Here is a 25,378-nt window from a genome sequence, read left to right on the forward strand (position 1 = left end):
CCTAAAGTATATTTTAGCAAAATAATTTCAAAAGAATGTCTTTGGAAACATTTTATAATATTAAAATAACTGCAGAAATGAATTTGGTAATTACAGGAAAATTGCACTGTCGATGGAATAAATGGCGCATTCTAGCATTCACTTTGAATTGCCAAAAAATAATTTAAATTGCTTTGCAGTAGTAATTTGCTACCATAAAATATATAACCGCCAAACAGAAGTCAAAATATAGAGAATCAATTTCATGTGTTAGGATACTGGTGGTGAGCGTTTTGTTAGCCAACACCTAACATGTCAACACACGGTGCTGCCAAGCTGTGAGAACAGATCATCATTAGAATGTAAACTGTGACTCAATGTAAACATTCATTGCATATTCATTTGTTTACATAGCTTTTGCCTGAAAATTAGGATTGGGTTAAAAAAAATACCGTTTTTAATTCTATAAGAACTTGTTCATCCACTCCATCATCGAGGAACTGTTCTCGTACATCATTGATTACATCTTCAATCACTGATCTGTAGAGTTTAGGCTAGAGAAATAAGGAAAAATTAAAGAAAAAGAAAATTAGAAGTTTAAAAAGTGAGAACTAAAATAAATTACCCCACTTTTAGTCCTAGTTTATTAGTTAGCTATTTCCAGTGACAGTGAATTCCATTGAAAACTGTTTTTTTTAAAAAGATGCCTGTTTGTATAACAGTCCAGTAGGAGTGAATTACAATGCAGGTGAATAATCTTGGATAGGTTCCCTGTTTTAGTAGTAAAGGAACATAGGCCTCATCCATCATCTTCCTAGGATCCTTTGAAAGTCACTGCCTTATACTTTTAGCTTTAAACTTAAGTGCAAAAATACCCTTCCTGTGATTGACCTCTTAATTGCACTATTATTCCGAACCCACAAAGTGAGTGCTTTTAGCAGGACATGGTATATATGTTGGCTTTCTTCACTGGATTGGTTCCACCAAGAACAGATTTCTCTCCCCTCCTGAAGGTGCAGGTATATGGTTCCATATGCTCTCTACCCTTCACTACATCCCTCAAGAGTGGGTTCATAATAGGAGGCTGGACTCTGGGTGCCAAAAGGTCATTTGATCACTTGGAACTGGACCCAAACTTATTCACAGCCAATGACAACACATGCTCTCATTTTCCAGCAGGTCTTACTAGATAGCACTACATCTACAATAGATTGGAGCAGAACGCCCAGCTCTTTTATCCCCTCCCTAGCCCAGGAATATTGAAACCAAATATATACTTCCAACATCCTAGCTGAGATTTGCCAACATCCTAGCTGAGATTTGCCAAGATTGATTTGTGACTGAGGATGTATTTTCTCATCAATTAAGGTAGTTTCCTCAAGGTCCCACAACTCAAACAGCTCTGGATGGCTCTGAATTTAGTTTCCACCGTTTTCTGGAGTCTAGAGACAATCACCATCAGGAACACAGTATTTGCAAATGGCTGAGGAGGGGAATGAACTGTCTGCAGCAAGGGAGTGGAGTTTATAACAATGGCTTCAGTTTTCCCAACGTTCAGTTGAAAGCAGCTGTGCTTCATCCATAATTTGTCAGGATGTTGTGGCCTACCATATCTATCATTGAAGGGTGGACAAGTAGGAATAATTTACCAGTCACAGAGGATGGCTCAAAGGGCAGCAGGTGCACTGGAGAGATTGAAACAAGGAATCTGAAATGAAGATGAGCTTGGAGCTGAGAGGCGACAATGCATTTGTGGATGTTGAGAAGGGAAGGTTAGACATGCAGTGGTAAACAGAAAAAACAGATAGGGCAAGGATAGTTTTTAATGAGGACAGGGAGAAAGAAAATTATTTTAAGAAAGAGTATAGCAGCTATGTTAACATGAGGGCCTGAGGTCCTTGAATGGTCAAGGATTTGGTGAGGTTGGAGGAGGAAAGGGGAGAGTGAGCAAATTAAACCCAGTACTCCCAATGTGGTATGACAAGTGTATGACAAGTAAAACCTCTACTCTATGATCCTGGTTTTGAGTGACTGGATTCTGTTTGTTTTAATTGCTTTGATATATTGACTAGACATTGAAAGTGACATTTTTAATATTATTCTCAGATGTCTTTGTGCTAAATGGATTTCATTCATCCTATACTTTCTGCCCTACAATTTTACAATCTAACTGCAACATTTATCAGTGTTAAATTTGACTTGCCATGCAATTGGATGAACATCGATTGTATAAGGCAGTTTATTTCCCCCCACAGAGCTGGGAAATACCCCACGTCATTCCTCTGCTAAATATCAGAAAAATATGCGCCATCCTTACCTCAAATGTAGCTCCTGGATTAACTAACTCCATTGCCATTTTCTTAAGAATTACAGGAGCATCTTTTGTGATATGAGCTCTGCTGCTATTTAAATGACTGAAATCTCCTTTGCAAAAGATTGTAATAACCTCCACATATCGAAAGATAATTTGATTGCATCTAGGCTATTGTCTACTGCCTTCATCCATGAAGAATTCATTTAATATCTATTTAACACCATACAACATTTTTAACCAGCTCTCCTGTTAACACTCCAGCTTCTTTCTGTTAACTACAACCTGCCTTTCTCCTATCCTTTTGCTTTATTTAATTATCCTGAACTCTTTCTTACGACTCACTTTCTTCACTGCTGTTTCTCAGCACCTATTAAGACAGATCTCCTCGACACCCACAATGGCTCATTGTACAGCTGAGTTATACAGATCAGGAAGTTCTGCGATTCATACTGAACTAGCAGATTTCAAAAATGTTGGATGTGCTACAATTGGCCTCAGCAATCCTGGGGTTGCAAGGATTTCTAATGATTGCAATCCAGTAAACCCCACTGAAAGGAGTTTATTGGTGGACAGGATCCCCCTTTGCCATACTGCCTTGCACAGTCAAATAGCCAGCCAGCAGACACCCAGGTTTAGTATGGAGAATGAACACCAGGAGAGATAACAGAAGAGTGTGAGCAAGGAATTATACCTCACCAGAATAAACATCAGCAGGAAAGGAGGCAGAAACCTGGGGAGTGGGAAGGGTAATATCTTTATTAAACTATTAAAAAAAGACCTAAAGAAATAGGCTGTGGATTGTGTAATGAACCGTTTTATCCATCCTAAGCCAGGAATGCAACTAACAACTTCAGTTTCATTCAATGCAATCATCTCAGATAGCTCAGCATTTACTAGTCTCGTCTGCCAAGCAACAAGTATATTCCCTAGCTTGTAACATGTCATTACATGCACCAACTCACCTGACAAAGTTTTGGCAAATATAGCAAACCAGCGTTTTATAACAAATTTTCAGCATGCAAGTTGGTGCAGAACTTGATGTGCTGGTCCCATCTGGTGACAGAAAGTCAGTATTGCAACTGGCTAAAACAATAACCACACTGACCAATACAATAAATATCCAGATGGGAAATTGTTCAGATAACCAATGAGAAATGACTGGCAAGTAAAGACCCTCTAGTCTATTCAATCTGTCTCATACAATTGAGATACCTTATTACAATACACTCCCTTTTCCACCCAAAAACAATGTAACCTCCTGGGAGAAGCAAAACAAGCCAAGGGGAGGAAAAATCTTCTCCAGCAATCAATACTGATCCAGGTCACTTTAGCCCTGAATTCCCTGAAATACTTAAATAAAAAGAGAAACTGCTGGAAATACTCAGGTCAGGCAGCAACTGTGGAGAAGGAAAGAGTTAACGTTTCAGGTCAATGACCTTGGAGCTCATGAAAGGTCACTGATCTGAAACATTAGCTCAGTTCCTCTGACCAGAGGACTTACTGAGTATTTCTAGCATTTTCTCATTCTATTTCAGATTCACAGCATCTGCAGTATTCTGCTTTTCTGCCCCTGAAATGCTTAGTTTTTATAAGAGGTGATGTTGTTGCCATTTTACAGCAGCCTAGACTTTTCTTTTTTCACACATACAGACTGTACTGATAACTGTACTTCCAAACATATTGCAACAATGGGCAGAATCATCCCAGATTTGCACTAAGTGCGGTAGCAGGGGTGAGAAACGTCATTTTACCCACCAGCTGCAATGGCAGCTTTTCATGCCGTATCCACTTCCCACATCATTAATTATACAGCCACAGGAAACGCGACATCTTGCTGGCAGGGCGGCCTCTGACCCGCCTGCCACACCGTTACCTCACTCCAGATTCCGTACCTAAACTGCAGCCGCAACAAGGTTCGCAATGCTTACAGCTTAGAACTACTCCAGTGAAGACATGGTCCTGAAAGAGTTCAGTGACCCGTCATTGGAATGCCTTTTGGAGATCCACCATGATGTCCTCTGCCCCCTCTCGGGCCATAGGAGGTCCAGCAATCTCACCACTTTGGCTTAGGAGGCAGCGGTGATCAGTGTCAATGCTGCACAGATGTTTGTCATCCAGTGCAGAAAGAGGATGAACGATCTCATCCATGCCACCAGGATAAGACAACATCTCATCACTCTAAACTCACACACTCACAAGGCCTTCACACATTCACTAGCATCTCACTCACTGCCAGCTCAAGAAACATCACCACACTCTGTCTCTCACACACACCCTCAGGTATCCATCTGGCCTCATCTCCTCTGGAGACTGCCTCCTCTGTCCTCACTATCTTAAGGCCACTTGCACAGATTAACTTGTGCCCCACACACACACTCTGGGATACCCCTCTTCCCAAGTGCAGTCCTCACCCTGCAGTCTTTTCCTTTGCCTGAGGTCAATTCTCTCCCTTCCCCAAGCAAGTCCTGGCCCTGCAGTCATTGAAAGGACACCCCCACCTTACAGCTGGTCTGGTAGGTAAAGACTTGCCCACGAACTGCAACCCCCCCACCCCCACAACAAAAATGAGGTAGCGCCTGTGAAACCTGGCTCTGATCACTGTGTGTGCTGCCCGAAGCAAGATAGGCAAACAAACCTCGAAGTCCCAAGCAAAGGGCAGCTCACCAGGTGCCACATTGTTTATGTACAGTTGTACATTGGCGTGATCCCAGGTGATCCAGCATGGGAGGGATGATTCTGGCAAACAGGGCTTATAATGAGACACCAAAGTATTGAAATTAGGTTCCTGATGTGTGACGGTTGGAAATGCGGCCCGCCACTGATGGGTGGAGTGGATGATCACAAACTGGTTTCACAACGGCATAAAATTGATTTTTGGTCTTCTTGCTATATTGCCTGCTCACGCCCGACATGATGCTTCCTCCCTCCCATCAAGAGGACTGCACGATTCCACCCTATGTCTTATCACCTGCAATAGCATGTATTTAATTTACGCTAATCCGGGTCTGGGACATTTGCACTGGGGAATGAAATACTTTTCATTTCAATCAGCACAGGTCAGGTTGTTCTCCCTACTCTGCCCTAATGTAAAAGCGCCTACAACTATGCAATGCACATTCTGTTCCAAGTGGAAAGTCCAGAACACTTCCTGAATCCTGGACAACCACATGTGCAGGAAGTGTCATGAGCTGGAGGAGCTTGAACTTCAGCTTGAGGTTTTGGAGCCTGAGCAGCAGCTGAAGTCACTGTGGTGCATTTGAGGCCGAGAGCTACTTGAAAATGGGTGACTGACCGTCAGACAGTCAAACAGAACCAGACAGGACATGCAGGGGTACCTTGTGTATCTCACTCTTCAACCAATATTCAGTTCTGAATACTGGCGAGGCTCATGGTTCCTCTATGGAGTACAGGCATAGCGAAGTCAATGGCACCACCAGTGGCTCAGGAGGAAGTTTGGGAAAGCATATAATTTGGGATTCCAGTTAGAAAAGCAGACAGGTGTGACCTTGTTTCCACTCAACCTTTCTGTCCTTGGCTTACTGCAGCATTCCAATAAAACTCAATGCAAGCTAGAAGAACAGCACCTGATTATTTGAATGGACCCTTTACAGCCTTTTGGTCCCCGCATAGAATTGAACAATTTTAGGTTGCAACCTCTGCTCCCATTTTGTTTTCTTCTTTGCTGGAAATTTTTCTCGTTTCTCTCATTTCTTCCTGTCTGCTTTGAGGCAGCAGATATTCATGATCCTGCCATTCATGCTCCCTCAAGGCACATGTTTTGTTTCTACTCTTATCCTATTACTACTCTATTTGGCCTTGTACCACAAAACCATTCCCCATTTAATCTCTTCTGCTCTCCACTTCATCATAGACCTTCCACTTTGTTCTTTTCCTCTTCTCCCTCTCCCCCACTCAAAACCTATTACATTTCTAACTTTTCCCAGTTTCGAATGGTTGTAGACCTGAAACATTAACTCTGTTTCTCACTCCACAGATACTGCCAGATCTGATGAGCATTTTCTGTTTTTAATTGCAGGTTTCCTGTACCCACATTACTTTGCTTTTGTATTGGAGTAGTGGTTAATGGTTGCTTTTTGGAACAGAGGAAGACATACAGTGGGGTTCAACAGGAATTGGAACTAGGACCACTGCTTTTCTTGATATATATTAATTACCTAGACTTGAGTGTGCAGGCCACAATTTCAGATGATACAGATGGATCACAAGAAAGGTAAGGTTAGATTTCAAGAGGACATAAACAGTCTGTTGGAATGGGTGGCACATTATAGATGAAATTTAATGCAGTGTAAAGTAGTAAGTTTTGGTAGATGAATGAGAAGAGGCAATATAAAGGGTTCAATTCTAAAGGAGTTGCAGGATCCAAGGGACCTGGGGTATATGTGCAAAAATCATTGGAAGTTGGCAGAGCAAGTTGAGAATGTGGTTAAAAAGACGTATGGGATTGTGGGCTTTATAAATTTTGGCATAGATTACAAATGCAAGGTGTTATGATGAACCTTTACAAAACATCGGTTCAGCCTCAACTGGAGTACAGAGTCCAAATCTACACACCATACTTCAGGAAAGATGTAAAGGCTTTAAAGAGGGTGCAGAAAAGATTCATGAGATTGGTTCCAATGATGAGGAACTTCAGTTAAATGGACAGATTGGAGAAGCTCGGGCTGTAGATTTGATACAGGTCTTCAAAATCATGAGGGGTCTAGACAGAGTAGATTAGGAGAAACTGTTCCAATTGGCTGAAGGATCTAGAACCAGAAAGTGAATAGCAAAATAATTAAAGATGAGATGATTAAAAACCTTTATTCACAGTGAGTGGTCTGGGCTTGGAATGCATTGAAAGTGTGGCAGAGGCAGATTCATTCGTAGCTTTCAAAAGAGGATTGGATACTTATCTGAAGAAAAAAAAATTGCAGGACTAAGGGAGAAGGCAGGGGAGTGGGGTGAGCTGAGTTGCTCTTGCAGAGAACTGGCATGATCATGAGCAGTATCAGTCTCTTTCAGTGTTGTAACTATTCTATGAAACTCAGCAGGTCTGCCAGGGTGTGTAGAGAAAGAAGAGTTAACATGAGGTTGTTGACATTATATCTCCAACTTTTTCCAGTTTTGATGAAACAGGGTTTAAGCAAGTACAGAGGCAGAGAACGGGGAGAACAAAAGCAATAGAGTGGAACATGAGGAAAAGAGATGATGCAAGGAAAACCGAGGTGGTAATGGGACAAGTAAAGAAACCTGTCTGGAGGAGGCAGCTTAATGGGTAACTGCAGAATCATTCCCAGCAGCTGTCTTTTAATGGCACATTAAATATATTGTTAAGATACACAGAGGAAGGGCATTGCTTAATTAAGTACTTTGAACATGTATAAAGAGAGACTGGCTGGTGTGCTTCCTCACCCCACAAAATTACATTTGATTTAGTCAGATAAGTTTCCTTTGGAGTTTTGTTTCTGTTACAGTGCCCTTTTAAGAGGCTATTACTTTAATTTGGTTTGTTAGTTTACTCATTTGTTTTAAGTTCATACCCAAAAAAAGCACAGACACACTGTTGGAACACTGCGTTGGCAGGCATATGTAATGTTGCATTGTGAATAAAACTATTATCAAGAAAAGTGTTAGCATCTGTTTTCATACTTCATTTATTAGCTTAGGTTCAAAATAACACTGCCTTTCAAAACCACACCAAAAAAACTTTGGGGGCAAAGGTTATCACCTGAATTTTTTTTTAAAACTCAATATTGAGTCTGGAAGACTTTAATGTGCCTAATCAAAAGATGAGGTGCTGTTCCTCAAGCTTACACAGAGCTTCACTGGAATAGTTCCAATTTGTTCCCTTTGTTTGCTCGTTTTTGGGTGGTAGCTGCTGGCAATAATTATGAATTTTCCCATTAACACCTCCTTTAGTTGACACATCTTTTGCCTTTCCTGTCGCATCACCTCCATCCTTTTCCTTGCACTATTGTCTTTCATCATTTAATCTCATGTCTTCCATCCTATCAGATTTTTCCTTTTGTTCTTTTTCTCCCCTCCCCTTTTCCCTTCTCAGTGCTTTAAAATTGTTACATCTCTAACTTTTCCAGTTCTGTTGAAAGGTCATCAACCTCAAGGGTTGACTGTTTCTCTCCCCATAAATGCTGTCAGACTTGCTGAGTATTTTCCAGCATTTTCTGTTTTTTCTTACTGTACAGTAGTCTTTCCTTTAGCCCATAAAGTGCATCCTTTGATCTGTGTGAGCAACACTGACCATTGTTGCCAGAATAGTCCCAAGTCCATTAGGAATTGATTTGAAATTGGTAAAGAGCCTAACAGAGGAGGCTCTTATACATCACGTAGATGCCAGAAATAAAAGGAGAACATTGATGATAACTGAGTTCAATAAGTATTTCTATGATATCCAGAAACAATAATTTCTATAATATGCACAAATATGACTCAAAGCAGTTTACAGAGCAGTGGCCAAAGGTAAGACACTAAAAGAGAGGGAAACATAAGCATGATTGGTAAAGTGTTGAGGATGCTTTTTAAGGCACTGAGGGATGCTTGAGATGAAGGTACTGACAGATAGTTTTCCAGAGAGTGAGGGTATAGGTAAATCAACTCGTGCAGTTGAGGAAGAAATAAAAACAGAAAATGCAGGAAATACTCAGCAGGTCTGGCAGCATCTGTGGAGAGGGAAACAGTGCTAACGTTTTAGGTCAAGGATCTTTCTCCCTCCACTGATGCTGCCAGATCCAAGCACCTCCAGCATTTTCTGCTTTTATTTCACATTTCCAGTTTGTATAGTATTTGTAGTAGTATGTAGAGAGATGCATACAAAGGCATGCAATATGAAGCTGAAGTACAGTATTTTTTTTTAAACTTGTGTAATTTTACATAAACACAAACTTGGTTTTAGTTCAACTGATGGTTTGTCAGATAATACTCGAGGAGATTGCTGGAGTGGGAAAAACCCAAAGTGATGTCTGGAGTTTCATGGGAGGATCTCAAAGTTCAATTGTCTTTTAGAGACACATTATTTAAAAAGGAACATGGGGAGTTCTTCCAGTGAGCTTGCTAACATTTCTTCATCAACAAACATTACTAAAACAGATCATCTGATCTTTTCCCTAATTGATGTTTGCGAAACCTTGCTGTGCACAAGGTGGCTGTCCTGTTTTCCTACATCTCAACCAGGACTAGAATTTGAAAAGTCATTCATTTCCTGAGATTGTGTAAGGTGCCAATAAGTGCAAGTTCTTTTCTTCTTTCACTTCACTGGGACAAGGAGAGCAGTGGAAATGATTAAATACAAGGGTGTTGAGGGTGCAAACCTTCGGATGGATGAGGATGAAGGTTTCACAATTACAATTAGGGCTCAACCGCAATAAAGTACCTCTTAATTTCTGTTTAATGGAGCGAACAGCTTCATAAGAACCAGAACTTTAACTGGTACACAACGAAGTAGGATAGTGTGATGCAGGTAAATAATGAAGCCTTCTATCATTGGAATATGTAAATAGTTTGGGATACCACCCTACTGTCCAAATGAAATATAAAACAGATTGTCAGGACTTCAAAACTAATTGCTGTAATTAAAAATACAGAAGCAAAAATAGATTACAACACTTCATTTAATTTTAGTGTATGCTGTAAAACAATAAAATCTCAAGTCCCATCAATTCCTCTCATTTGCCTCTGACTTGAATAATAGCAGTGAAATGGGAAAACTGAAGCAGCAGTTATTTATCCCCAGATTCAAATCGCTTCTGGCTACAGAACGGTCAACCAAAATTAGTATCGAAAACACTTACAACATGGTAACAGCTGAACCGAATACGGCTCCACACAGTATTCAGGTGTCGCATACACAATGAATGCAGTGGCAAGGCATAAACATGAAAGCCTAGAGGAGTTGGCTAGTTGACACATTAAACAAGTTATGGTGTAGACAAGGGAAGAAACCTAGTTAGATGTTATTTCTGTTTATGCACTTGCGACCCAGTTATTTCCCCCACTCATTTTAAATGGGAGACAGAAGTTACAGGCTTAGTGAGGACAATATCTGAAAGCTCCAGCTAGTGCAAACTCAAATGCATTTCATCACTGTAATTTGTGGGAGCAGAAGCCACCAAACATGACAATTTTAATACCCATATGACAAAGGTTGTTGGAGTGCCAAGTTCAAATATGATTGTGTTTTTACAAATGCAAACAGTCTCCCCATCTTAAACAGTAATAAAAGCTTGATAAAATTAATGCAGTACTGGCCTAGTTAAAATTCATATATATGATTTGAAACCAATCTCCCTCTTTTTGCACAAGTTATGATTTCAGAAGGGAATCTAACAAGGGGAGTGGGAGTAGTAATTAAACTTAGCCTTAAAAGGCACAGATAAGAGTTTGGCAGCAGGGATGGACGTAGTTAGAAATGTTGGAGGTGAAGAATCAGATTGCAGGTGTGGGAGAAGTGAGTTTGGGGACAGCTTGGCTCAGCGGCTGCATTGAGTTTAAATCCCACTATAGACTTGATCATATAATCTAGGCAATCACTGGTCAGCATTTAATTATCGAGGAACCACTGTGGTTCCAAAACATATTAACTGGTTATTTATCACATTACTGTTTGCAGGTTTGAGTGACCTAGGTACAAGAGCTCTGCCCCTCATGCCCCTTTCACCATTCAAACAGATAATTCCTAATCTGTATTTTAACTCCATTGATTCCATATCCCTTAAAACCTTTAAGAAAAATCTACCAACCTAAGTTTTGATGTTTTCCATTGACCCGCTCAGCCTCAGCAGTTTTTGGAGGGAAAGAGTGTTCCAGATTTCCACTACTCTTTTTGAGAAGTGTTTCCTGATAGCACCCCAACAGTCTAGCTCAAATTTTAAAGGTTGTTTCCTTGTTCTAAACTCCTTCACCAAAGGGAAGTGTTTCCATCTAACCCATCCAATACATTCATAATCTTAAACACCTGATTTAAATCACCACTTAATCTTCTATATTTAAAGGATTACAAACCTTGACTATGCAACCTGTCCTCCAATATCACCATCCTGAGGAGCAGCTCCCCAATCTGAATGCAATAAACCAGATTCGGTCAAACTAGGGTTTTATACAATTATAGGTTCTTACTGTGCCTAAATAATATGTAAAATGCTTCGGAACATTGAGGTTGTAAAATGTATAAGTAAACAATAGTTCTTTATTTAGAGGTACTACGTAAATAATTATTTATTTGAAGGTACCATGAAAATAATAGTTCTTTATCTGGATTCAAGTAGTACATAAGAACATAAATAGGAGCAGGAGAAGGCAATTCAGCCTGTCATGCCTGCCCCACCATTCAATAAGATCAAGGTCCATATCTTCTACCTCATCTATACTTTCCCACATTATCCCCCATACCCCTTAATTCTCTGGTAACCAAAAATCTGTTGATCTGACTTGAATATACTCAACTGAGTATCCACCACCCTCTTGGGTACAGAATGCCAAAGATTTACAACTCTTTGAATGAAGAAATTTCTCATCTCAGACCTAAATTGCTGACCCTTATTTTGAGACTGGGACCCTAGTTCTAGACTCCCGAGTCAGGGGAAACATCCTCAGCATCTGCCCTGTCAATCCACCTTAAGAATTTGACTTCTAAACCCTAGGGAACATGGGCCTAGTCTACTCAATCCCTCCTTGTAGGATAATCCCCTGGTCCCAGAAATCAGTGTGCTAAAGTTATGGTCTTCTGGGTTTCGCTATGCTCACTGGCAGAGATCGATGGCATTGGGATCAGTTTTACAGAGACATTTTCAAAAACGAAAGAGGATGGCTTGAGTTTTGCCCACATTTAGCTGAACTTGCAGCTTTATCGTGTCTTAATGTTGAACTTGGAATCTTGGGGTTGATGAAGAGGAACAGGTACAACTGAGGGCTGTCATCATGTTTGGAAGACTATGCCATGTTTCCAGATGATGTTGGCAAGCAGTATATAATTAAGAGATGTGGAGCAAGAATGGAGCTCTGCTACACATCAAAGAAAAAAGCCTTTAGGCATTTCAGACATCATACAATGCCAGTGATGCAGTACATAAGACTAGAACCATGGCAGCACTGGCATACAGATGCATTGCTACAAGGATACACTTTGCCACATTTATTCAGCATAGACTTCTTCTCACTTCAAGAAAAAAGAAATCTGAACCACTTTCCTAAACACAACTAGAAAAGACATAGCCAATATCCTCAGGTTGTTTTTTTGTTCTTGGGTTGTGAGTAACACTGCAAGAGAGGTATTTTTTCCCCATTGTCAATTACCCTGAGGTCACCAAGAGTCAATCATATAGTGTGGGACTAGAAACAGATACTGGCACACATAATTTCCTGAATGACATGAGAACATCAATCAGGATTTGAACTCTCATCCTCTGGTTTGCCAATGTGTGCACAAAAGTGAAATGAATGACAAGTTAAGCTGACCTGGTTGTAAGATGTAAATTAGTCAATAGATGAATAATCAAAATTGGTAGAAGGTAATGATAAATTTAATTTTTTAAATTGGAAAAGGGTAAATGTAACAAGACTCTGGAAAAATAGAATGACCTGTAAAGTGCTCAAGTGAAAGATAGGTCATGGATAGAAGTAATAATGAGACAATAGGAGATGTGATGAATAAACCAAAGAAATAAAAGGCACAGACACAAGACATAGGAAGGAAAACACTAAAATCTGGCAAAGTAGAGCTAGGTTCCAGCAGCTCAGGATATAACTAGAATTGATACCCAAATGATTTTACAGGTGGGATATCGGAGTAAAATCACAAAGGAAATATTTTGACACCAAGATGGCCACAAGTTTTACGAAAGTATAGTTCGATAAGCTAAAGTTCCTCTCACATCTACACTCACCTGTGATAGCCATGTGAATTTTACCATTAAGTTTGTAAAAACCTTAAATCTTTGATTTAATTCAAACATAAAATGGTTTCAAATTAAGTGAAACTACTGCAGACGTGTACTCTATGCACCAGTCTCCCCCAGTTTGTAATTAGAGCATAGATAACACATTAAATTGCTGCATCTCTCTCCACAGCAGGACTGGACATTATAAAATATAAACAGAAAATGCTGGAAACACAACAGTCCCAGGTTTGAGAGTCCAAGCCAAAAACAGTAATTTTCAGATATTGAGTTTTGAAGAAACCTATTGCCAGCATTTTCCATTTTAATGAGATTTTCAACATTTGCATTTCTTTCTCTTCCGCCATCTCTAGTTATAATGCTTACATGGCATCTTTGAGAATGCACGGATCTTTGTATGCACTGACATCACCCACATTGAGTTGAAAAATAACAGATATTGAAGATAATTCATTAAAGACTACCTCGAAAATTTATTTCCAGTAGTATGATTCAAGTGGAAATTAATTAGGGTTTGTTTGTGATTTTTTTGATTGTGGAGGGAACTTTGATGCATCATCATAAAGCAGTGGCACAAATTGAAATGGAACTTTAATTTCTCTGTTCTAAACTTATGGTATTGATTACTTAAAAATTAAATCAAGTTGTAGCAACAGTAAATGGCCTCGACAATCCAATAATAATGCATCAGTAGTTGGCACCCTAAGGTGGTATTGCAAGAGTGCACAGTTGGACTGCTAATGATACATGACAGGTTTTAATTGGGTAACGCTGTCCCTATTAGTTCACCAAGGAATCTTTTAAACAATTTCCACAGTTTATCTTTACTGCTTCACCCAGTTATTTCTGCCCTTTCCAAAACACAGGAACACACTTTTCTGGGTAGAGAGAGAGAGAGACAGACAGTATTTAGGCATTTAAGCGGAGTTCTATTCAAGCTTAGTTTAAGTCACAAATCCATGCTTCCATTGCCAAAGCCATGCGTAGGTCAAGTTCAAGCCTGCTCCATAATAGCCACAGAAGAGGATGTTTATGCATAGAACGAGATCCAGCTCAGTAACCTTAACTCAACGACCTTCACCAAGGCAATCAATCACTCACCAGTTGACTCTTACAACTTTCCAGGGATGCTAATACTCAACCAGTTATTTCCTTCTGTATTCCACCAGTGAAATAGAATTCTCTGGAAACGTTCTGTCTCATGAGGCAATGGTTTAGGCTTGGTGGTTAACACTAAGCACATCATCTGTTGTGGTTCAAGAGTCCCACGGGCATGGCAGTCTTTGGTGCACTTGCTGTAGATACACAAGGCCATAAGAAACAGGAGCAGAAGTAGACTATACAGCCCATCGAGCCTGCCCTGCTGTTCAATACAATCATAGCTGATCTAGTGCCCTTGCACTTCCATATCCCTCGATTCCCTGAGCGACCAAGAATCTGTCTATCCCAGCCTTAAATATAGGTCAACGATGGAGCATCCACACCATCTGTGGTAGAGAATTCCAAAGATTCAGAGTGGTTCAGAATTCCCTGGCCTCTGTTTTTTCTTGGCTCTCTTCTCAGCCAGCTGAGCTTTGCGTTTCTCTTTGCCTCTTCCAATACCCCGCTGAACAGTCAGCCTCTAAGAGATCCCAGCTGTCAGCGGCTCTGTCCCAGTTGTCTGTGTCAATGTCCAACACTTTCATATCTTGCTTACAGGTGCCCTTGTAGCAGAGGTATGGACATCCAGCAGGTTGCGACCCAATAGCCAGTTCATCGACAGACAGTCTTTGGTTAGACCACAGCCGTTCGTTCACCTAATGAACGTGGCCGAGCCAGCACAGACATCGTTGGTTTAGTAATGAGTGCATGCTTGTAGGACTGATTTAAGTTTGGGAGTCACAGCTTAGCAAAAAGGTAAAGATCACAAGTGATTTGCAAGTAGTTTATTAAGAAGCGACAGTTTAAAATCAATGCATAAACCAAACAGATAGGAAAAGCGTATGACCTGTGACAGGTGAACGGTTTACCAAGCCTGGCGGAGAAACGAAGTAGTGGCACAGAGATAGTGTTGATTGCTGTAGCTGGTGGCGACAGCCTTTTGCTGTTCAGCCAAGTGTTGAGAAGCGCTTCCCTGCCCCCTCCCACCCAGTCTTGCTTGGTCTTCATCCACTGGAAAAAGGCTGCTGGCTTCCCTTCAGAGCACCCGTTTATATGCTTTATTTCTAGGGATTGGTAGTTTATCCTAGGGCAATCTCTTGTTCGATCCCATGTGGCCAATGACCAGAGGGCAGGTACCCAAGGATTCACCTGCTCCATCCAGCACTTTGCTTCAAGTCATTTTTCAGTTCATCTCACGCTGGAAACCATTTGCTTATGCCTGCCAGACACGTGCCCTAAGAGGGTACCAGACCCCAGCTTGTCAGCTCAGGAATGTCAACATGGAGGCCTGTATCAGGAGACCTTGACACAAGACTCCCAAGAGCACCATCCTCCTTGGCTATTACCTCTGTGCCTGGCTGCTAAGAACTTCTGTCCCCAAAGAAAAAGAGAAAAGAAACAAACTCAGTCAGGCGATCACAATACTATCCCTGCTAATTCTTAAAGGTGCCATTCTTACAGCCCTCTCTTTGAGAAGGGAGTATCCTTACTGACTTCTCATAGCTGATTTCTAGTAAACCCAGTTATTTCTAAACTACAAGTTTGTTTCCCTAATTTCTTGATTATATATCATAGATAAAATAGAAAAGCTACTTGAATTACGTAGTCACAGCTTGGAGGAGATCACACCGAGCAGCTTTGGTGGGCAGCCAAATTTTCCAGCAGCTTAAATGAACTACCTCTGCTCAAATGATCGAAGACTTTGATGAGGTTAATGATCTTCTTAGTTCACAGCCATTCCCTTGCAGCTGTCAGGCTGAGAAGATCATGTTGATTGTGGATTTTCTGGTTCTGAAAGCACATTGGGGTTTGGGACAGATGTGTTCATCCAGGTTCTGCAAACTGACAAGAGCAGCTACTTTCCCAACGATGCTCAGCAGAGAGATGTTTCAATAGTTGTTGCAATCACTGCTATTGCCCTTATTCTTATACAAGATAATAATCTTTCCATCATGTGTATCCTGAGGCACTACCCATTCCTTCCAGAAGAGAAGCAACTGCTGGAGTGCCTGTATTCCATGCTCGATGAGTTCAGGCAGTGTATAGCATCACTATTTGCCTTCCCTACTCCACAAGTGAAATACACGATGCAATATTAGCCAGTCTTTCCACTTTAAGCCCATTTACCCATCTTCCACCAACACCAAGACAGAAAAGGAGGCTCTGGGCATTCCAATGCTACCCCACTTCCTCTCCAAATGCACCAATTACCCCATGGTAATCATCTGTCCTCCCAAGGACCCTAATGTCCCTTCCCACCACCAATGCAGCCCTGATCTCTTCACTTACAGTTACCACCCTGTGACTAAGCATTTAAACAGCAGCACTGCCCCATTGACTACTCCCATCTTCAATTAAAATCCTGCTTTACTATATATTTTTAAATTCATTTTACGGGATGTGGATAGGGCTGGTTAGGACAGCATTTATTTCCCATCCCTAATATATGGAAGGCCTGGGAGCCCTTTACATCCCACCAAAAGTGAAATCCCACTCTGTGTTGCTCAAGGCATGTCTTTGCTCACCCCTCACAAATTAAAATTCAACAAAGCCATACTGAAGACATCATCCCGCTATAAACCACCATCATCAGCCTGCAAGAAAATTCTAAAGAAGTATTCACCACTCAGTCCAATAGTGAAGGAAATCGGAGCCTGGATAAGGAAAGAGATGATCCTTTTCCCCTGTCTGGCAGAGGAGGAAAGGTCTTCCCCACTCCCCTCCCAGGCTGAAGTAAAGGCCTGTGCCTGATGGAACGAAAGAGAACATCCCCAGGAGAAGAGCTTAATTTACTTCCCCATCCCTCTTCTCATCCCCATTTCATTCTACTGCCCATCTCCTTCCTCTCCTGTCCCCCATCATGCCTTATCTGCTCCTCATCACCCACTCTCTCCTTCCTCCTAATCGTTGCCTCATTCCAATTATCCACCTGTCCGCTAACCCTTATTTGAATATTATACTTGGTTTTGACTTCTTACGTAATCAACAAGTTTTAAAAAAAAATGAAAGTTTTCGTTGTGTGTAAGTTTTAAATGGTGGACACATTTATTTGCATTGAGACACAAAGAGAAAACAGACATTCGAATAAAACTCTCCAGTCTTATCACAGGAATTTGACAATCACCTTGCAACATTTCTAATTACACAATGGCTAACACCTGAAGTAATAATCTATTCCCAAAATTTTGCATCAACTTCAGGAATACAAATAGTGCTCCAGGAATATTTGGGCAATTTTAACACCAGTTTCCACTTACTGATTGGACCACTTCAGATGGCGCAATCATTTTGATGCATTACTTTTGCTTACTCTACAGCCCAAGACAAAATGCCATTCTGTAACTACCTACAGTGAACAATGAATATGAGTTAAAACTTCTACAAATCAGATTTTCTCAATGGCATAATATGCAAATTTCCTTTCACAAATCAGCACATTTTAAAATGGAAAGATTAGATATTGCTGAAAATATATTTACACAAAAGACCAGATGAAACATTAAACCCGAGACCTCATCTGCCTTCTCAGGTGGACGTAAAAGATCCCATGGCACTATTTTGAAGAACAGCAGGGGCGTTTTCCCTGGTGTCCTGGCCAACATATATCCCTCAATTAACATCACAAAAATGGATAATCTGGTCATTATCAATTACTATTTGTGGGAGCTTGCTGTGCACAAATTGGCTGCTGCATATCCCTACATTACAACACTAACAACCTAAGTCCCTAAGTGGTCCAGGGTTAAATCTACCTCAAGTGTGACAATGACAACTGGGTCAATGATTGATTAGACTGACAGATTCATGCAGAACGATAGCATATGTTACTGGACTAGTAAACCAGAGTCCTGGACTAATGATCCCAAAAAAATATTCTGCCATGGGCTGTTGTGGTCACATCCTTCCTGTAATGCGATCAGAACTGTACACAGTACTGCAGTCGAACTATTAGTTTATACAGTTTTAGCCTAACTGCCCTGCTCTTGCACTGTAGACCTCAGCCAATAAAGGAAAATATTCCATATGCTTTCTTGACCACCATCTCAGCCCTGCTACCTTCAGGGAGCCTAAATAGCCAAGTGGTTATGGTACTGGGTTTGTAACCCCAAGATCAAGAGTTCAAATCTCACAATGGCAAACTATGAAACAATGTAACTTCATCTGAAACAGATGGAAACGGGTTTGTACTCAAAAGAGTTACAGCCACTCTGTTCCTCCAGGCTTCTCAGAGCCCTATCCTTGTTTATTCCCTTGCCTTGTGTTCCTTCCCCAAATGCATTATCTCACACTTCTCCGGCTTTAATTCCACCTGCCATTTTTTTGCTCAACTGACTAGTCCATTGATATCTTCTTGTGGTCTAAAGCTTTCATTCTCACTACTAACCATATGGCTAATGTTCATATCATCCACAAACTCAATTTAAGTCCAAATCATTGATATATACCAGAAACAGCAAGGAACCCAGTATTGAGCCCCTCTGGAACCCCACTGGAAACAGCCTTCCAGATACAAAAACACCCATCAACTACATTATTGTCCAGAAAGTCAGTTGGCGCGGGATCTTACTTGAGCCAATCTTTATACACTTTCATTTGTTCACATAGTTACAGATTACAAGCAAGCACTTCCTAACCAGTTTAAGCCAGCGTCTATTTTTAGGGGCACAAGTGAACTCCCATTTAATGTCATAATTAGTATGCAATTAACAGATCACAACCCTTTGCTTTCTGCCACTGAGCTGATTTTAGACCCAACTTGCCACCTTCCCTTAGATCCCACAAGCTTTTAGCTCTCTGACTAGTCTGCCCGGTAGGACATTGCTAAAATCCATATTGACTACATTCAATGCGCTATCCTCATTGAGCTCCTTATTACCTCCTTGATTAATCCATCTCTCCCTAAAATGACTATTTATGTTCTCAGAAATTTTTCTAATAATTTTCATACCACAGGTCATGCTGACTGGCCTGCAATTACTCGGTCTGTCCCTTCCTCCCTTTTTCAACAATGGTACAATGTGGCAGTCCTTCAATACCATGACTGTAGCGCTCGCTAATGCCCTCTAGGGAAGGAAATCAGCCGTCCTTACCTGGTCTGGTCTACATGTGACCCTAGGCCCACAACAATATGGTTGACTCTTAACTGCCCTCTGAAATGGTGTGGCAAGCCACTCAGTTCAAGGGTAAATAGGGATGGGCAACAAATGCTGGCCTTGCCAGCGATGCTTACCTCCCATGCAAAAATAAATAAAAGGACTAAAAAATGCTGGTTGGAGCCTCTGTTATTTCTCCCATTAACAGCGTGGGATAATACCATACAGGCCTGGTCATTTACCCACTTTTAAGGATGCTAAACACCTTAATGTTTCCTTCTTCACCATGCTTATTCCATTGAATATTTCAGACATCCCCCTCCTTAACTATCATGCCTTCTTCATTATTCTCTTTTGTGAAAACTGACGCAAAGCATTAATTGAGAACCATGCCGGTGTCTTCTGACTCTACACACGTTTTTTTTTGGTCTTTAATTGGCCCTACTCTTCCCTTATTTATCATCTTGCTCTTTGTGTATTTATAAAATATAAATTTGGGTTTTCCTTGATTATTTGGCAGTAATTTTTCATGCCCTCCCTTTGCTTTCTTAATTTTCTTTATGATTTAATTCCTGCACTTCCTAAACTCCTAAAGGCTTTCTGTAATATTGAACTCTTAGCATCTGGCCCAAGGTTTTTTTGCCCTTTCCTACCCTGCAAGCTTTTGACATCCAGGCAGGTCTAGATTTGAGAGTCCAGCCCTTTTACTTTAGGGGAACATTTTTAATCTGAACCCTTTCAGCTCCTCCTTGAATGCCTCACTTCTAGTAGTTGGCTCCGGTCCACGTTTACCAAATCACATACCAGCTTAGTACAATCAGCTTTTCCCCCATATGAACCGAGCTGTTGAACTCTCAGCTGGGAGGTGCAACTGGCAGCTAGGAGGACCACAAGTCACGTAAGAATGACGACTCAAGTTAAAAACAAGGTTAAACAAATATGAAGTATGTCACAGAAAAGCACCAGTCAAGCAACAGCACAGGGCTGTGTAACAAGTAAGTTTGAAAGCAATGTTCCAGGAAGCACTGCTTACACATATTCTCCCACCGAAATCCTTGAGGATGAAGGTGGTTTTACTGTGGAGCTTTATCTTATAGTATCCCTTTCTACATTGAAGGCAGTTAACACAGACACGAGATGGCTTCTGTTGCTAACGCCAGAGCAATTAAAAAAAGAGCATAAAGAAATTGTTGGACCACAGAAAACATGGAGGAAACAGATTAAATCTATTAAACAGATCAATGATATCCTGCCTCTTCCTCCACAACCACCTCCCTCTCCACTCCAGTACTAAATAAAGGAACAGGTTTATAATCACTGTTTTCCTCTTCAAGGAGCAAGAACTCAGCCAGAGGAAAATCTATTTCAAACAGGATTGCAGAATACAATTATCCAGCACGACATACAGAAATAAATATTTTTATCATAGTATCGTTACAGTGCAGGAGGCCATTCGGCCCATCGAGTCTGCACTGGCTCTCTGAAAGACCATTCTGCACATCCCACTCCCCTGCCTTACCCTCATAACCTTGCACATCCTTTAATATATAAAAAGTGAAAAATGTATTCTCAACAGGAGAATTGGCACCACTTCACTCGCAATCCTCTAATTTGACAAATATTCCTAAGCAGTGCAACAGCACGTGGTGGAAACATATTCGTTGTGCTTTACCCTCTTTGAGCGCAATCCTTGATTGACATGATAGGAGATGCAATGTGGAAATATCTAATCTATTTGATTTTTCTGATGGAATCACTAAGAAAGTAGTTGAGTATCTATGGATACTGACAAGGGCTTCCTGAAGACATTTCATAAAACTCCACATGTGATTCTTAGCAAAAATTATAAGTCTATCTCTATTTTTTTTTCCTCTGATAGGGTTGACTATTGCTTAGGGAGGTAGAGGACAGGGTAGGAATAAAGGGTTCTTTGAATGGTAAGCATTGTTTCCCAGGGATATTTTGGCTATGGGTACCCACATGGGCCCCAGCTATGGGTATGTGGAACATTCCTTGTTCCAATCCTACTCCGGCCCCATCCCACAACTCTTTCTCCGGTACATCGATGACTGCTTCGGTGCCGCTTCATGCTCTTGTTTGGATCTGGAAAAATTTATTAATTTTGCTTCCAATTTCCACCCCTCCATCTTTATCACGTGGTCCATCACTGACACTTCCCTTCCCTTCCTTGACCACTCAGTCTCAATTTCTGGTGATAGATTGTCCACCAATATTCATTACAAGCCTACCGACTCCCACAGCTACCTTGACTACAGCTGCTCACACCCCGCTTCCTGTAGGACTCCATCCCATTCTCTCAGTTCCTTCACCTCCATCGCATCTGTTCTGATGATGCCACTTTCCAAAACAGTTCCTCTGACATGTCTTCCTTCTTCCTTAACCGAGGTTTTCCACCCACGGTGGTTGACAGAGCGCTCAACCGTGTCTGGCCCATTTCCCACACATCCACCCTCACACCTTCCTCTCCCTCCCAGAACCATGATAGGGTCCCCCTTGTCCTCACTTATCACTCCACCAGCCTCCGCGTTCAAAGGATCATCCTCTGCCATTTCCGCCAACTCCAGCATGATGCCACCACCAAATACATCTTCCCTTCACCACCCCTGGCTGCATTTCGCAGGAATCGTTCCCTCCGGGACACCTTTGTCCACTCCTCCATCACTCCCTACACTTCAACCCCCTCCCACAGCACCTTCCTGTGTTGCCCCTTTACTTCCCCCCTCCTCACCATCCAAGGGCCCAAACACTCCTTTCAAGTGAAGCAGCATTTCACTTGCACGTCCCTCAATTTACTCTATTGCATTCGCTGCCCCCAATGTGGTTTCTTCTACATTGGAGAGACCAAATGCAGACTGGGTGACCGCATTGCAGAACACCTTCGGTCTGCCCACAAGCATGACCCAGACCTCCCTGTCGCTTGCCATTTCAACACACCACCCTGCTCTCATGCCCACATGTCCGTCCTTGGCCTGCTGCATTGTTCCAGTGAAGCTCAATGCAAACTGGAGGAACACCACCTCATCTTCCAACTAGGCACTTTACAGCCTTCTGGGCTGAATATTGAGTTCAACAACTTTAGATCATGAACCCTCTCTCCTTTCCCACCTCCTTTCTGATCCCCCTTTTTCCAATAATTTATCTTTATTTTTCTTTTCCCACTTATTTCCATTATTTTTAAATGTATTTCCATCCATTGTTTTATCTCTACTTTTTATCTCTTCCTTTTAACCTATTTCGATTCCCCCCCACCCCACCCCCAGTAGGGCTACCTGTCCCTTGCTCATCCTGCTTTCCACCCTTAATGTCCCCGTTAGCACATTTCTTAGCTAATATCACCACCGTCAACACCTCTTTGTCCTTTTGTCCATGACATCTTTTGGCAATCTCCACCTATCACTGCCCTCCCCCACCCCACCCATTAAACCAGCTTATATTTCACCTCTTCTCTATTTTTTTTTAGTTCTGAAGAAGTCATTCGGACTCAAAACGTTAACTGCATTCCTCTCCACAGATGCTGTCAGACCTGCTGAGTTTTTCCAGGTATTTTTGTTTTTGTTCTAGATTTCCAGCATCCGCAGTATTTTGCTTTTATCTTTTGGGTGTATTGGCTGAAGCAATATAGAGGTTTGTATCCAAATTTGTTGGTGACATTTGACATCAAGTTGTGTAAATGGGAGTAGAATGTTTCAAAGGGATATAGATAGATTGAGTGAGTAAAACCATGGCACGTGGGGAGTTCAATGTGGGAAAGTGCGAAGCCATCCACCTTAAATTAGAGAAAGACATGCGGAAATATTTTGTTAGTGATGAGAGATTAAGAAATGTTGAGCAAAAGGATTGGGTCCATGTACACGAATAACAAACAAATGCATAACTTATAGTTATAAAGCGCCTTTAATTAAAACACCTCAAGATACTTCACAGGAGTGTTACCAAACAAAGTGCCACACCTAGCCATGTAAGGAAATAATAGGTCAGGTGACCAAAAGCCTGGTCAAAGAGATATGTTTTGAGGTGTGCCATAAAGGAGGGAAGAAAGGAAGAGAGTCAGAGAGGTGTAGGGAGCAAATTCCAGAGCTTGGGCCTAGGCAACTAAAGGTACGGCCACCAATGGAGGAGTTACTATAATTGGGAATGCACAAAACGCCAGAATTAGAGGAGCATAGATATCTCAGAAGGTTATGAGACTGGAGGAGATTAGAGCTAGGGAGGGGCAAAGCCACGGTGGGATTTGAAAACAATGATGACAATTTTAAATTCAACACATTGCTTGACTGGGAGCCTATGTAGGTCAGCGAGCACAGGGGTGAGCAGGACTTGCTGCAAGTTAGGACACAGGCAGCTGAGTTTTGGATGGCATGGGTTTACCTAGATTAGAATGTAAGACACCAGCCATGAGTGCATTGGAATAGTCGAGTCTAGAGGTAACAAAGTGCAAAAATGCTAACGAAATGTTGGCCATTATCTAATGGAATTCAAAAGTGAGGAAGTGATGCTTCTGTTGCACAGAATTTAGTCAGATCCTGTCCTCTGGAGTGGCATACTCAATTTTCGGCAGAATCTCAAAGATTTTGCTTTGGAAGGGACACCACTTCAGGATTTAGCAGATTAAATTACGAGGACAAGTTGCACAACCTCGACTTACATCACCTCAAGCATAGATGGTTTGAGCTAATCAAGGTATTTAAAATAAATAGGAATTCAGTAGGGTGGATACAGAGAAGCCATTTCATTTGATGGGCAAGTCTATAACATAAGAATATAATCGTAAAATGAGAGCTCGGCCAGTCAATCGTGAAATCAGGAAGCACACCTCCACAACATTTGAGGATTTAGATGAGCAACTGAAACCCCATAGCATACAGGGCTACCGGCCAAGTGCTGGAAAATGGGATTAGGATAGGTGCTTGATAGCCGGCACAGACACGATGGTCCTGTTTATGTGCTGTATAACTCTGACAATTTGCCACAAACGGTACTGAAAATCTTGAGCTGCCTGCCTCCCTCCCCCACCCAGAAGGTTGCAAATTCTGGACCAATTTAAATTTTTTAAATGAGATCAATAGATTTTTGTTAGGCAAGGGTGTCAAGGGAAATGGAGCAAAGGCAGGCAAGCGAAGATGAAATACAAACCCCTCATGATCTAATTAAATGGTAGAACAGGCCAAGGAACTAAATGATCCACTTGTGTTCCTGCTCCTTTCAGTTCTGACAAAGAGAATTATAATTGGAAATTAACTTATTCCTCTCTTCATAACTGTTGCCCTGGTATTTTTAGAATTTTTTTAAATTACAAAATAAAAGTTTAATTCTTCTGAAAAGCCAAGAATTTAAAGCAGCATAAGGAAGACATTAAAAATTTAACCATTGAACCCAAGCCAGTGTTAATGAAAATGACAATAAATATGAAAACTATTTTTGTCAATGCTACAGCGACATTTACATTAAGATACTGGTTCTCACCAGCAAGACAGAGCACTGGATATTCACTAATAGTGGAATTTCATAACTTACCATGTAAATCATATAAAACAGGGAACAACCATTTGGCCCATTATGCTTGTACCAGTTCTTTGAAAAAACACTATCAAATTAGTCCCACCATCCTCCCCTTACCCAAATAAGCTCTGAAAATTCACCCCTCGCTCCCACCAGTTCAAGTATACAACTACTTTACTAGCGAAAGGATCACTGCTTCAAAACAATCACCAATAGTCCAATGGAATTAGAAAAACAAGTACTGGAAAACACACAGCATTTTCAGTTTTTGCTTCAGATTTCCAACATTAGTACTTTGCTTTATTATAAAGAAATAAAGATTCATTTAAATATTTAGCGTGTCTTGGTTGATTTACGTCTGTGAAAAAAAAAGACACTAGTCTGGAAAAAGGGCTGTTTGCAGCTTTGAATGCATTTTCACACAC

The 25,378-nt window shown here is 41.2% G+C and overlaps 1 protein-coding gene across 1 annotated transcript in view; it reads right to left on the reverse strand.

The window, feature by feature from the left end:
• Window positions 1–25,378, reverse strand: part of gtf2a1 (general transcription factor IIA, 1) — a 58,029-nt gene that overhangs the window by 30,641 nt on the left and 2,010 nt on the right. Inside the window, exon 2 of the mRNA XM_041213891.1 lies at window positions 432–533. Within this exon, the coding sequence (XP_041069825.1) occupies window positions 432–533 (102 nt within the window). The remainder of the gene's footprint in view (window positions 1–431; window positions 534–25,378) is intronic.

This window comes from Carcharodon carcharias, chromosome 20, assembly GCF_017639515.1.
Source record: "Carcharodon carcharias isolate sCarCar2 chromosome 20, sCarCar2.pri, whole genome shotgun sequence".
NCBI classification, from domain to species: Eukaryota; Metazoa; Chordata; class Chondrichthyes; order Lamniformes; family Lamnidae; genus Carcharodon; species Carcharodon carcharias.